This window comes from Myotis yumanensis, unplaced genomic scaffold (assembly GCF_028538775.1).
Source record: "Myotis yumanensis isolate MYYU_CA2020_CCGP unplaced genomic scaffold, mMyoYum1.0.hap1 SCAF_17, whole genome shotgun sequence".
Lineage (NCBI taxonomy): Eukaryota > Metazoa > Chordata > Mammalia > Chiroptera > Vespertilionidae > Myotis > Myotis yumanensis.
In genome coordinates this window covers 18,672,671-18,684,578 of record NW_027223768.1, presented here as the reverse complement: position 1 = coordinate 18,684,578, position 11,908 = coordinate 18,672,671, and the positions used below count along the sequence as shown (strand labels likewise).

Here is an 11,908-nt window from a genome sequence, read left to right as displayed (position 1 = left end):
CTTGACAGGAATTGAACCCGGACCCTTCAGTCTGCAGGCCGACGCTCTAACCACTGAGCAAAACCTGTTAGGGCCCTGAGGACTTCTTGAAGCTGAACCCTGTACCAGCCTTGGGAGGTCTTCCTTTAGACATGTGTGTCAGAGAAGTAAACTTCCATCTTGTTTTAAGCTATTGCTGTTTGGGTCTCTTGCTCATAACCAAACCTAATCCTAATACCTAGAGGCAGGATTCCCATCATCTCAGTTTTCATAGGGACTGTGAAGAAATTGGATTTTATCCTAAATGCAATGGGGAGCCCCTGAAGTTTTAAGCAGGAGAGTAATATGACCCACTGTATATTTTATAAGGTATTGGAGAAATTGTAGGGAGACAAGAGTGGAAGAGGGAAAACAGGTAAAGGGGTGTTAGAAATGGTACATACTCTATGGAGAAGTTAGTGTATAGTATGCTCTCTTTTATGAGGAATGGAGGAATATGTGTGTGTATTTCCCTATGTTAAAAAAGCAACAATGGAAGAGACAAGTCAAAAACTAATAAAAGTGGTTACTAATAGAAAGGAAGGAATTGGGGAGAGGAGACAGGAATGAAAGCCTTAGTATCTTAAGGCTTCTTTGAATGTTCCATTTATAGTATGGAACCATATAAGTGGTTTATATAGCTATAAAACAAAATCAGATCCAAAAGGAAAAAAAAGCAATCCTTAAAATTGAAAACAAATGAACCTAAATATATATGAAGTTCATGCTATAATCACACAAAGAACTATTCTTAGTATCTTTACTACTATTTTGACTGTGCATCGTTAGTGGTCTATATCCTAGGAAAAGAGCAGCAAAGGAATATTAAATTTCATTCAGTTATATTTTTATTAATATTGGTATTTTACCACTATTAAGATGAAACGTAATTATAACAATGTTAGGAACCAAGTTTTACAGTGTAAAAGATACACAATTATAATATCAGGTAAGCTAAGTAGAAGCTATACTACTAAATTTTAATTGGAAATATCAGAATGAGCTCATTTATTTTTGAAATGCAAAAAGTTTTAAATATTGATGAAGTCTAGTTTATCAATGTTTTTATTGTCCTTTTGCTGTCATCTAAGAAATCATTGTTTAATCTTCAGTCCTGAAGTTTACTCTTATGTTTTCTTCTATGGATTTTATAATTTTAACTCTTAACTTTAGGTCTGTAATCCATCTTGAGTTAATTTTTATGTGTGGTGTGAGGTAAGCATCCAAATTCATATGACATATGGATATTCATTTGTCCCAGCACCATTTATAGAAAAGATTATTTCCCCATTGAATTGTCTGTCACCTTTCTTAAAAATCAGTTGGCTATAAATGTTTATTTCTGGATTCATTGATCTATAATATGTCAGTTCTCATGCCTATACCACACTGAATTGATTACTGTAGATTTGTAGTGTTTTTTTAAATCAGGAAGTATGACTTTTCTAGCTGTTTTCAAGGTTGTTTTGGCTATTCTGGGTCTTTCACATTTTTATAAGAATTTTAGCATTTGTTGGTCAATTTCTGTAAAACAGTTTTGATTTTGATAGTGATTGTGTTGAATCTGTAGATTTGGGGAGTATTGTCATCATAATTATATTAAGTCTTCCAATCTATTGAATGTGGGATATTTTTCCACTTATTTAAACCTTTCAAAATTTTCAACGAAGTTTTATAGTTTTCAGTATACAAATATTGCACTTTGTTAAATTTATTCCTAAGTATTTTATGCTATTGAGACTAGAATTGTTTTCTTAATTTCATTTTTGGATTGTTTGTTACTATTGCACAGAAATACAATTGATTTTATATATTGCTTTTGTATCCTATGGCCTCACTAGAGTTGTTTACATTAGTATTTTCAGTGAATTCCTTAGGATTTTCTATATACAAGATTGGTGTCATTTGTGAATAAAGCCAGTTTTATTTTTTAATTGCAATCTGGATGTTTTATATATATATATTTTTTGTGCTAACTTGCCTTGGCTACTCTTCAGTATAAGAAATAGAAATGGTGAGAAATTATGTCTTGTTCCTGATGGTAATGGGAAAGCATATTTCACTATTAAATATGATGCTAGCTGTAGGTGTTTCATAGGTGTCCTGTCAGGTTAAAGACGTTCTCTTCTATTTCTAATCTGTTGAGGGGTTTTTATTATGAATGGATGTTGAATCTTGTCAAATTTACTTTTTTGTATCTATTGAGATGATTCATAACTTATTTATTACTCAAAACTACACTCTTTACTTCTGGTTTCTAGTTTCATATGGAAGGAGGTTGGAAGTTGCCACTCTGTCCTAAGCAATAAGTAAAAAGGAGAACAGATGGAAAAGTCAATTACTCTTTTTGGGTCCCTAAGAAAGGGGAGGACACAGAGCAAATTGGTGCCCCCAAGACTGTAGAGACAAACAGGTGAATACAGGGAGTCATGCTCACTGGAGCAGAAACTACGTGGGAACCAGGCCAGGGGTAAGCAAACCAGAACTGTAATTAATGAAATGCTGGAGGCTCAGTGTGGACAAATCTGCGAGTTAAAACCCCCAACAGCCCAGTTATAGAGTTGAGGAAATCACTATGCAAGTAAGTTGTAATAAACCCGGCTCCAATGAACACTGGCCAGTAATGTAGTTCCTGGGTCTCTGTTCTTGAATCACAGCCATATGAATCGTTCTCATTGGGGAATTCCCTATGTATAGAGAGTCTCACCTCTTGAATTGAGTTCTTATTCTCCTTTTCTTCCAATACAGGTAATACTAAAGCCTTGGGAAATAGGTGATTTTGCCTTGAAGACTGGCTGTTAACGATGCAGTACTGTAAGGATCTCATATTTTTTATACTTTTTCAATGTTATTAACCAGTTAAATAAGGTTTGTTAGTGTATTTAGTTTCAGGCCGTTTCAGGTTGGCCTGCAGGGGCAATGGGGCACAGAAAGAAATGGAGTGGGAGTTTGGGCAACTGATTTCTAAAGTTGGTTTTATCATTGCCTGCTTACTCTATGGAAGGGATTTCTGGGTTTTCACTCTTAAAGCAAAGAAACAAATGGGTCTGGAATAGATGAATTGTTGAGTCCTTCTAGCTCCAAATTCAATGATTCTAAGTCCTATACTAGAAAACAAGTGTAGTGGTTAGGTAATATATTAAATATTTATAATTATATAAAAGAGTTAAATATATTAATATAAACATTGTTATATATATTAAACTTTTTAATATAAAGTCTTTATAAAATATAATTCTAGCTAGCAATCCCTTTATTTCTTCAGATTTTTTTTTTTTTTTTTTTTTTTTTTGGTGTAGCAAAGGTGGAAATTTATTGAAGAACAAGTATAGACTCCCACATGGGAAGAGGGAAAGAGTCCCATAGAATAGATTCCCATGTAGGGCTATTTCTTCAGATTTATTAACTTTATATAAAGGAAATATAAATGATATAGAAACAGAACATCTAAATAGTAAAGACATAAGGATTAAAAAACATTAACCAAACTTTTTTTATGGTAAGTACTCTTTATTTTAAAAAGTTATACATGCTAGAAAAAAGCATAAATGATACACGTAAACAATTGTTTACCAAATACTTTTCCTTGTAAAGGTGCAAATGATTTTTAAATGTAAACACAAAAGTTGCCAAATATTTTTTTGTGGGGAGAAGAGAAGGTTATTCCTTTTGTTGTGGATAAACTCTTAAAAGATTTTCCTGCAGAAGGTCTATGAACAAAATGACAAAAAATTTCAACCACTGAAATTTTTAGCATTTTCTCCTTAAAACTTTTTAACTTTTCTCCAAAAAGTGCAATGTGAGAGTAGTAGCAGTGACTTTATAGAATGAGGAGGATAATATATAGCTGTATAAAAGAACCAAGATATTAATAAAATGCCTCAGCTGGTTTTACACCCCTTCCCATGTACTATCACGTGAACTGAAGAATTCATTCCTTGGCAGCTGTGATTACAGGTAAGCCTCAGCAGCCTGAGCATCAAATGTAAGTTGCACAACAATTCACTGCTGGGGAGAGCACATTTCTCCCTGCTGGTCCTTGGTAGCAATATGCAAATCAAAAGGAAAGTTGCTTCAGTCAGTCAGTAATGTTTTAGAGTAAAAACATGCGCATAATTCCATTGGGTGATTCTCAAGACAGTACATGAGAATTGCATACTGTGTTGTAGAGGCACACAGCAGGGCTCTAGATCTAGCAGAAACTATAAAATACTGGGGAGAAAAAACTTTAAATGTAGCAGAAAACAAGTTCATATGGAAGGAAACAAGATGCAAAGTTTCACTGATGAAAACTTTTAGAGTCCTGGTTTTATTGATTTAATACTTTTAAAAAAGATTTTCAAGTCTTGTGCTTAGTGCAAGAATGATAGCTAACTTACACACTTTGCATTCTGATCTTTGTCACTGGTAGTCCTTGTAAGGAGTGGAATCGTGGATGGAGTGCCTAGAAATAACAGCTAGATCATATATAGCCCTTCTCCCCTCATTAACATTTTGAAACTTAGTATCTTAAAATTTCAGTGCTTGGAATTTATTTTGGTTGGGAGGAAAGCTAAAAAAACAAAACCATGATAAATTAAAACCAAAAATAAATATTCTGCACAGAACTGAACATTATTGTGCAAAGATGGCATCCTATAGGTGAAGTACTTTGTGTTTGTGTTTCCATAGTTGAGGCACCGGCAAAGAATAAAATTTGTTCATGTTTTCCCGAGCTTAGAAAGCTACAAAGTCAAAGCGCTCCAGAATACAGCAGAGCATACACACAGCTGTCTTCTAGACGTTCACCATATGTGGGACTCACAATGCGTCATTTTAATAACTCCTACTCCACCCCCCAGCCGACGGTAATTCATCCCGCCATATAACCTGCAAAGAAAGAAAATCTGATTTCTAACTGGAAAAAAACACCATTGTCTCTATGTTTTAGATCACAACATTTTTAGCTTTCAAACTTCGCTTCCAAAGATTAGGAGCTGGAATTGAGCACTGGCAAGTGGCAGAATTATTTTAGATGCTGACTGAAATGCTATCACTTATAGGGGACTGTTTTAAGAATAAAAGTAGATGGGACTTTTATATCTACTACTTTTGCATCGTGACTATATGACTTTACACCTAGACTGACTTCTTACACTTATAAAGAACCATATATTCTACAATTCTGTGTCTAATTTTTGTCCTGGCTATATTATTTTCCCACCCATGTTTCCTTTTACCTAACCTTCATGAATTATTTGTTTTTACTGATTTTAGAGGGAGGAATATTGAGAGAAACATCATCAATCAGCTGCCTCCTGCACACCCTCTACTGGGGATGGAGCCCGCAACCCAGGCATGTCCCCCTGACCAGAATAGAACCCGGGACCCTTCAGTCTGCAGGCCGACACTGAATCCACTCAGCCAAACCAGCTAGGGCCGTTTGTATGTACAAACCCTTCATGGAACAAAACTGGACGTAAGTAAATAAAGTCAGCATCTAGTTTGTGACATGTAAACAAGATCATCTTCAAATTAAGGATTTCTATGGGAAAGAATATTAACTCCTCTGCCAGCCATGAGAAAACTGGTGTTAAGTTGGGGATCTATAACCACTATATTTAGATAGTTATCTTTCAACAGATAATTCTACTTATTGAGAAACAAGTCCTTACATTAAGATCATAGTGATTAAGAGGCAGAAGTAAATGTCTTACTCAAATTCCCACTAAAGTTAGAAAGCTGTATGTGGAAGGAAATATGCCCCAAGAGGGAGGCTCCTATTCATGAAAATCTGCCATTGTATCTCCCTTACCTGTACTAGGCTTTGCTAGATGTTACCTTTGCAGTGAGGACTTCCTGAGCCACCCTTTACAATGGACACTCCAGCCTCCTCCCCACAATGTCAGAGTATGTCCACCCCCTGCAGGGGCACTGTCTCCCTCACTATCATGTCAGCTCCTGGAGGGCAGGGAGTTCTATTTTGTTCACTTTTGAATTCCCAGGTTCTACAACACTCAGTGCATCTTTACTTAATGAACAAAGTTGAAGCAAAAAGGGCTACAATGTCATTAGTCTGGCTTAGCCTTACAGAGCCAGGAAAGAGATGTAGAATCCAAAGAATGTCACCTAAATATCTGTGAAAATGGGCTTTTCTAGAGATGAAGACTAGACAAAGTCTTATAAATAAACAGATGAAAAATCTGGGTGGGTAGCTACAGGCACAAAATTAGAAAATGTACACTTAGAACACAACAGGATGGGCTATGAGACTGCCCCCTTTGGAGTAGTGGCTATAAAACAGACCTCAGCTGACCTTTCACAGCCATGAGAAAACCTTTCAGGATGTCTGCTGCCTCAGATCTCATGTCGACTGATACCTATGGTTGATGTGCAACTTCAACCACTGAGATGCCTACCCTAGAATTTGTTTAGGCAAAGAAGCTCAAATTTATTGAAAAACAGGCCTCAAATTGTGTGGAAGGTAAAACTCCTTAAAAGGCTGGTATGAAGTACGTCAAACTATCAGTATTGATATTTTTATGTTAAATGTGAGGATTAACTATATATTTGATACTTTAATATGCCAGTGTTTCTTAAACATAAGAACTTAAAGTATATCAGATTAATTTGTGAATCAAATGTAAAATATGTGATTAAAGATTTAAACCCATGATTTTAAGTTTAGAGGTTTAAGAGAATTTTGCTAAATTTGTAAGCGTTTTGAGTATTTAAAATAAATGCATGAGCCACCTGATTTATGTGAATTTATAAAAACCACTTAAGTACTTAGGAAATTTTAAATAGATTTTAAAAGCTCAAGGAAAAAATACTGGTTTTAAATGAAATATTTTTTTAAAAGTAATTGCAGTTTGTTTTTAATGGATACCGAAAAACTGTACTGAGACACAAAGATCAAGGTTCTAATTGGAACTCGGTCATTTACTTTCTCTGTGCCTCCTTTTCCTCTGCTAAACGATGGGCCTAGAGCAGTGATGGCGAACCTTTTGAGCTCGGCGTGTCAGCATTTTGAAAAACCCTAACTCTGATGCCGTGTCACATAGAAATTTTTTGATATTTGCAACCATAGTAAAACACTTATATTTTTGATATTTATTTTATATATTTAAATGCCATTTAACAAAGAAAAATAAAATAAACGAGTTCGCGTGCCACCTCTGACACGCGTGTCATAGGTTCGCCATCACTGGCCTAGAGAGACCTCCCCCCCACCCCGTTTCTGTCTTCTCAAGTATAAATCTGGACAGTTAACAAGGAGAAGAGTTTTGTAAGATGCCAGCCACTTTAAAGCAATTAAGTGAAAATAAACCACCAAATATGGTAACTTCAGCCCTCTTCAAAATACTGCAAGAGGTAATTCAGTGCACCGACCACCCTGATTTTGACAGTCATGGGCTATCTCAAGCCCATTATTTTCAAGGCAGCAGTGAGGTGATTCACAACATAGCTGAAAAAGTTACCTCCATGTATTGGCATCAGGATCAAAAACTTCAATGGTCTTCAAGTATGTTGTGCCATCAAAACCTCCTACAGCCATGAGTTGTCCATTCACCACCGCCAGGCCAACCTGTAGACCGAAACACAGTGTCTGCTAAAGAATCTGATCCCTGGGAAAATGCAGAATGGTTTCTAGATAAATCTCTTTAATAAAAGATAATTCTTTATGGCCTTACCTTCTGGTTTGCTTGATTTGTTTGTTTGGTTTACTTATTATTTAATAGATTTTTGTCTGTGTTAGAGGAAAAAACAAAAATCTATTAAATTACGGGAACTAGAAAATTATATTCAATTAGGATATTTACAGAGTTCAAAACATATTAAATTTTAGAAAAAGCATTCCCTGGGAGTGAACCAGAACCTCCAAACTGCTCTATTTTTTTTGGTATTTACCTGTAAAGTTAACTTTAAACCAATGCTGCAGTGCTACTAGATTGATTCTAGTCCCAGAAAATACCGTACACTTCACATCTCTGTGCTTTTGCACATATTCCCCGGCTGCTGTTTTCCTTCTCTCTTCTAGAACATCTGTTCTTTCATGAACTAGCCTACATGTGCCTTTCTCTGATGAGTCTTTTCACTGCCCCCCAAAGCAGTAAGCCTATTTGCCCATGCTCTCTTCTAATGCACAGGCCACTACTATACATTGGTCTTTTATCATTAGCTGCAAACATTTTCTTTGACTAACCTGGAAGCCCTTTGAGGGGAGGAATCATATCATACTCAGTTTTGCTTTCCCAGCACACAGTAAATATTTGCTAGACAAGTGAAAATAAAATCAACAGAATGTAGCAGTGAAAACAGCAGGACTGTAACTAGACGCTGTTGAGTACCAGTAATAAAGAGCCACAGCTACGTGAATGCTTTGACCTGCTGGGCCATGCAGTGGTGGTCCCCGATTCGTGCAAACCAGAACTGACTTTTATCCTCAGGTCATGGAGCCTTCAGCCACTGCTGGGTTCTCCCACCTGTTGTGCTACATGGATGGACTCCTGACAGGATCTGGTTTATGAGTTACATCTCACTCTTCATCCAGCTGATGTCCTGGATGGATGAAGTCTAGACCCACCCTGGAAGTCTCTGTAGTCACTGGTCATCCATGGTCTAGAGCAGCGGTTCTCAACCTGTGAGTCGCGACCCCTTTGGCGGTCGAACGACCCTTTCACAGGGGTCGCCTAAGACCATCCTGCATATTAGATATTTACATTACAATTCATAACAGTAGCAACATTACAGTTATGAAGTAGCAACGAAAATAATTTTATGGTTGGGTCACAACATGAGGAACTGTATTTAAAGGGCCAGAAGGTTGAGAACCACTGGTCTAGAATATGACACAGGCCAGCCCAATCTGGCCTATACTGTAAATGCGACAGACGCAAACCATTTGTGGAGACTGGTGGTGGGGCCAGACGTATTTCTGCCAGAACATTTATACTGGCATGCAAATTCCTTAGAAATATTAGGTAGAAATGTTTAGTTAGCCCTAATAGATATAAGATGAATATGGGTGAAGTTAGATGGTGGTAGATAAGACAGGGAAGATGCCTTTCAGATGCAACTTATACTAAATCATAAAAAATAAATCTCTAATGATATATTTAACTACTTGAGACAACAGCAATTAAAATAAAATTTTCCCTGGTATAGAAGTGCAGGGATTGTTTTGCCTGACCTGCACCTTCGCATTGTCCTGTGTTATGTATTGCACGTCAAGAGTCCTGCACAGCCCTCTCCTGGTTCTGGATTTTCAAAGTTTTTAGTAACTGGGCACTTACTCCGCTACGGCGGGATGTCATAGCCACCACCGGAGACCACTGGTTAGTTCTGGGGTTGTATCTCTCCGCACTGCTGAGCTCTGTGGTGTCGTCTCTGCCTCCCACAGCATAGATCATGTCCTGATACACTGCACAGCCCAGGTGTTTCCTGCGGGTCCCCATGGGGGCGATGGTGTGCCATCTGTTCTCCTGAGGACTGTAGCGCTCCACTGCAGGAACAGAAAAGCCAGCGTTTCCTCTCCCCTCTAGTTTCCTGCACAGCCACTGAAACTGTGATCACACACATACATTTTCAATAAGTAATCTGATTTTGCTTCTGTGAAGGACTTGTATGCCATTGGACATCAGCGCTACACTCTCATCAGGGGCTGGTGTCTTCCAGGTATGGTGTGGTGGAAAGGGCGGGCGTTGGGGTCAAGGTACCTAGTTCTAGTTCTGACTGTAGGACTCATTGGCTGGGTGACTCTTGGCCTCACTCTCTTATCTTTAAATGAGGGCATTAGAATACATGATCTGTAAGCACCATTTTGTACTAATAATTTATTGTCTTAATCAGACAACTCTACCTTGTACTCTCTTGCCTCTATTCCTACTGCATTCTAAGCCATTGAAAAGAAGATATTTGACAATGAATATATCTGAGTGCCACATATTTAGAAATAGAAAGGACTAACACATAAACCAGTTTATAGCTATAAGTTTTTACTCCTAGACTTTGATACAGAGCAGCGGTTCTCATTAGGGTTTGAAATACCCTTTCACAGGGGTCGCCTAAGATCATTGGAAAACATAATTACATATTGTTTTTGTGATTAATCACTATGCTTTAATTATGTTCAATTTGTAACAATGAAATTGGGGGTCACCACAACATGAGGAACTGTATTAAAGGGTCGCAGCATTAGGAAGGTTGAGAACCACTGATATAGAGGGGTTTTTTTTGTTTTCTAAGGAGAGATGGTTGGGGGGAGGGAACTAGTCATATTAAGAAAATAGTTCTTTTATTCATCATAAATTCCCAGCAGCTTGTACAGCAGAGGGAGAAAGACATATTTTGAGAATATACACGAAGACTCTGGTTGCCCAGGGAGTTGAGGAGGAGCTAAGAGTTGCCCTCTCCTAGAGGGAAAATAATTTTTCCAATAAATTACAGGGTATGCCTGACTTTTATACTTTTTAAAAAATATGTTTTGGGTTTTTTTTTTTTTTTGAGAGAGAGAGAAAGGAGAGGGAGAGAGAGATAGAAACATCAATGAGAGAGAAACATTGATTGGCTGCCTCCTTGCACACGCCCCTCCTGGGGGCTGAGCCCACAACCCTGGCATGTGCCCTGATTCCTGGTTCATGGGTTGACACTCAACCACTGAGCCACACCAGCCAGGCACCCGACATTTATACTTTTTGTAGGGAGACTCTCCAAAGGAAAACGTGTTGCTTTGGGAGAAGCAGACTGACTCTGGAAGGGACCAACCTGTGTTGAGGGGAGATGTCCCGTCAGAGCCACCTACGGCATATAAGAAGCCTCCTAGCACAGCCACAGCCACGCCTAGCCTTCGGGTGCTCATGGAAGCCACTCGGGTCCATTTGTTCTCCTTTGGATCATACCTGCAGTGAGAGAAACCACAGTCTACATGCATGTCTCCAGTAAGTGATGTCTTTTTCATAAGGTGTGAAATGACCGAAAGATGCTGGAGGCATGGACATGCGATGGTCAAATGCACAGTGCGAATCTAACACACTTCACTAGTTTTACGGGGGAAAGCTCTTAAACCCAGTGCCTGTGTCAGTTATGAGCTATTTTGTACTCTGACTTCTGATGCCACGGCTGTTGCTCTGAAAAAGGCCCTGTCCTTTGCCACGCTGACTATCAGATTCTGCCAAAAGGAAGGACTAGACACTGGACATCGAGGTAGAGGCCAACGGTTCTATTAACCATCCTGTTTTGTGGGGGGCACGAAACAGCCCCCCACAACAAAGAAGTATCTGGCCCAAAATGTCAGTCGTGCTTGATGCTGAGAAACCCTCTTCTAAGTCCTTCAGATCTGGCTGTAGGTCCCTTGCATTTGTTCTATAATGGGAAAAAGCAAAACCCTTCTTAGCTCCACCTGTTCATACATTTCCCCCTTACGCTTTCTAGTAAACACGCATTGGCCATTGGCTGTTCTCAGCGCTATCAGACTTCAACAACTGCTTTTGTTTTCTCCTGCACAGACAATGATATCGTGCAGGTCTTGTGCCTACTGGTAGTTTGCTTTGCTTATTTGTGTTTTGGAAATCATGGGGATACCCTTCCCCCTAGTTTATTTTAAATGTCCACAGGGTTTTGTTTTTTTAATTGTGGTAAAAAAAAAATTTACCACTGTAACCATTTTTTTAATATATTTTATTGATTTTTTACAGAGAGGAAGGGAGAGAGAGAGAGAGAAACATTGATCAGCTGCCTCCTGCACATCTCCCACCGGTTTCGGCCACTGTAACCATTTTTAAGTGTTGAAAACATTCACATTATCATGCAACCAAGCTCCATACTTTTCCATAGTTTTTTAGCTTTGCTATCGGTTGCTGTGTTTATTTTTATGTGGGAATTTGGAGAGATTAAAAAATTATGCTCGCCG

At 38.2% G+C, this 11,908-nt stretch overlaps 1 protein-coding gene across 3 annotated transcripts in view; it reads right to left on the bottom strand.

Moving 5' to 3' along the window:
* Window positions 1–3,522: 3,522 nt before the first annotated feature.
* KLHL20 (kelch like family member 20) overlaps window positions 3,523–11,908 on the bottom strand; it is a 32,888-nt gene continuing 24,502 nt past the window's right edge. For 2 of the 3 annotated variants that reach the window (XM_070396141.1, XM_070396143.1), the window contains 4 exons: window positions 10,765–10,898; window positions 9,294–9,502; window positions 7,479–7,585; window positions 3,523–4,887 (listed from right to left, as the gene is read on the bottom strand). In XM_070396141.1, coding sequence (XP_070252242.1) covers window positions 4,803–4,887; window positions 7,479–7,585; window positions 9,294–9,502; window positions 10,765–10,898 — 535 coding nt within the window. In that variant the 3' untranslated portion in view covers window positions 3,523–4,802. Of the gene's footprint in view, window positions 4,888–7,478; window positions 7,586–7,691; window positions 7,748–9,293; window positions 9,503–10,764; window positions 10,899–11,908 lie in introns of those variants that run through there. The other variant, XM_070396142.1, reaches the window with a different exon arrangement.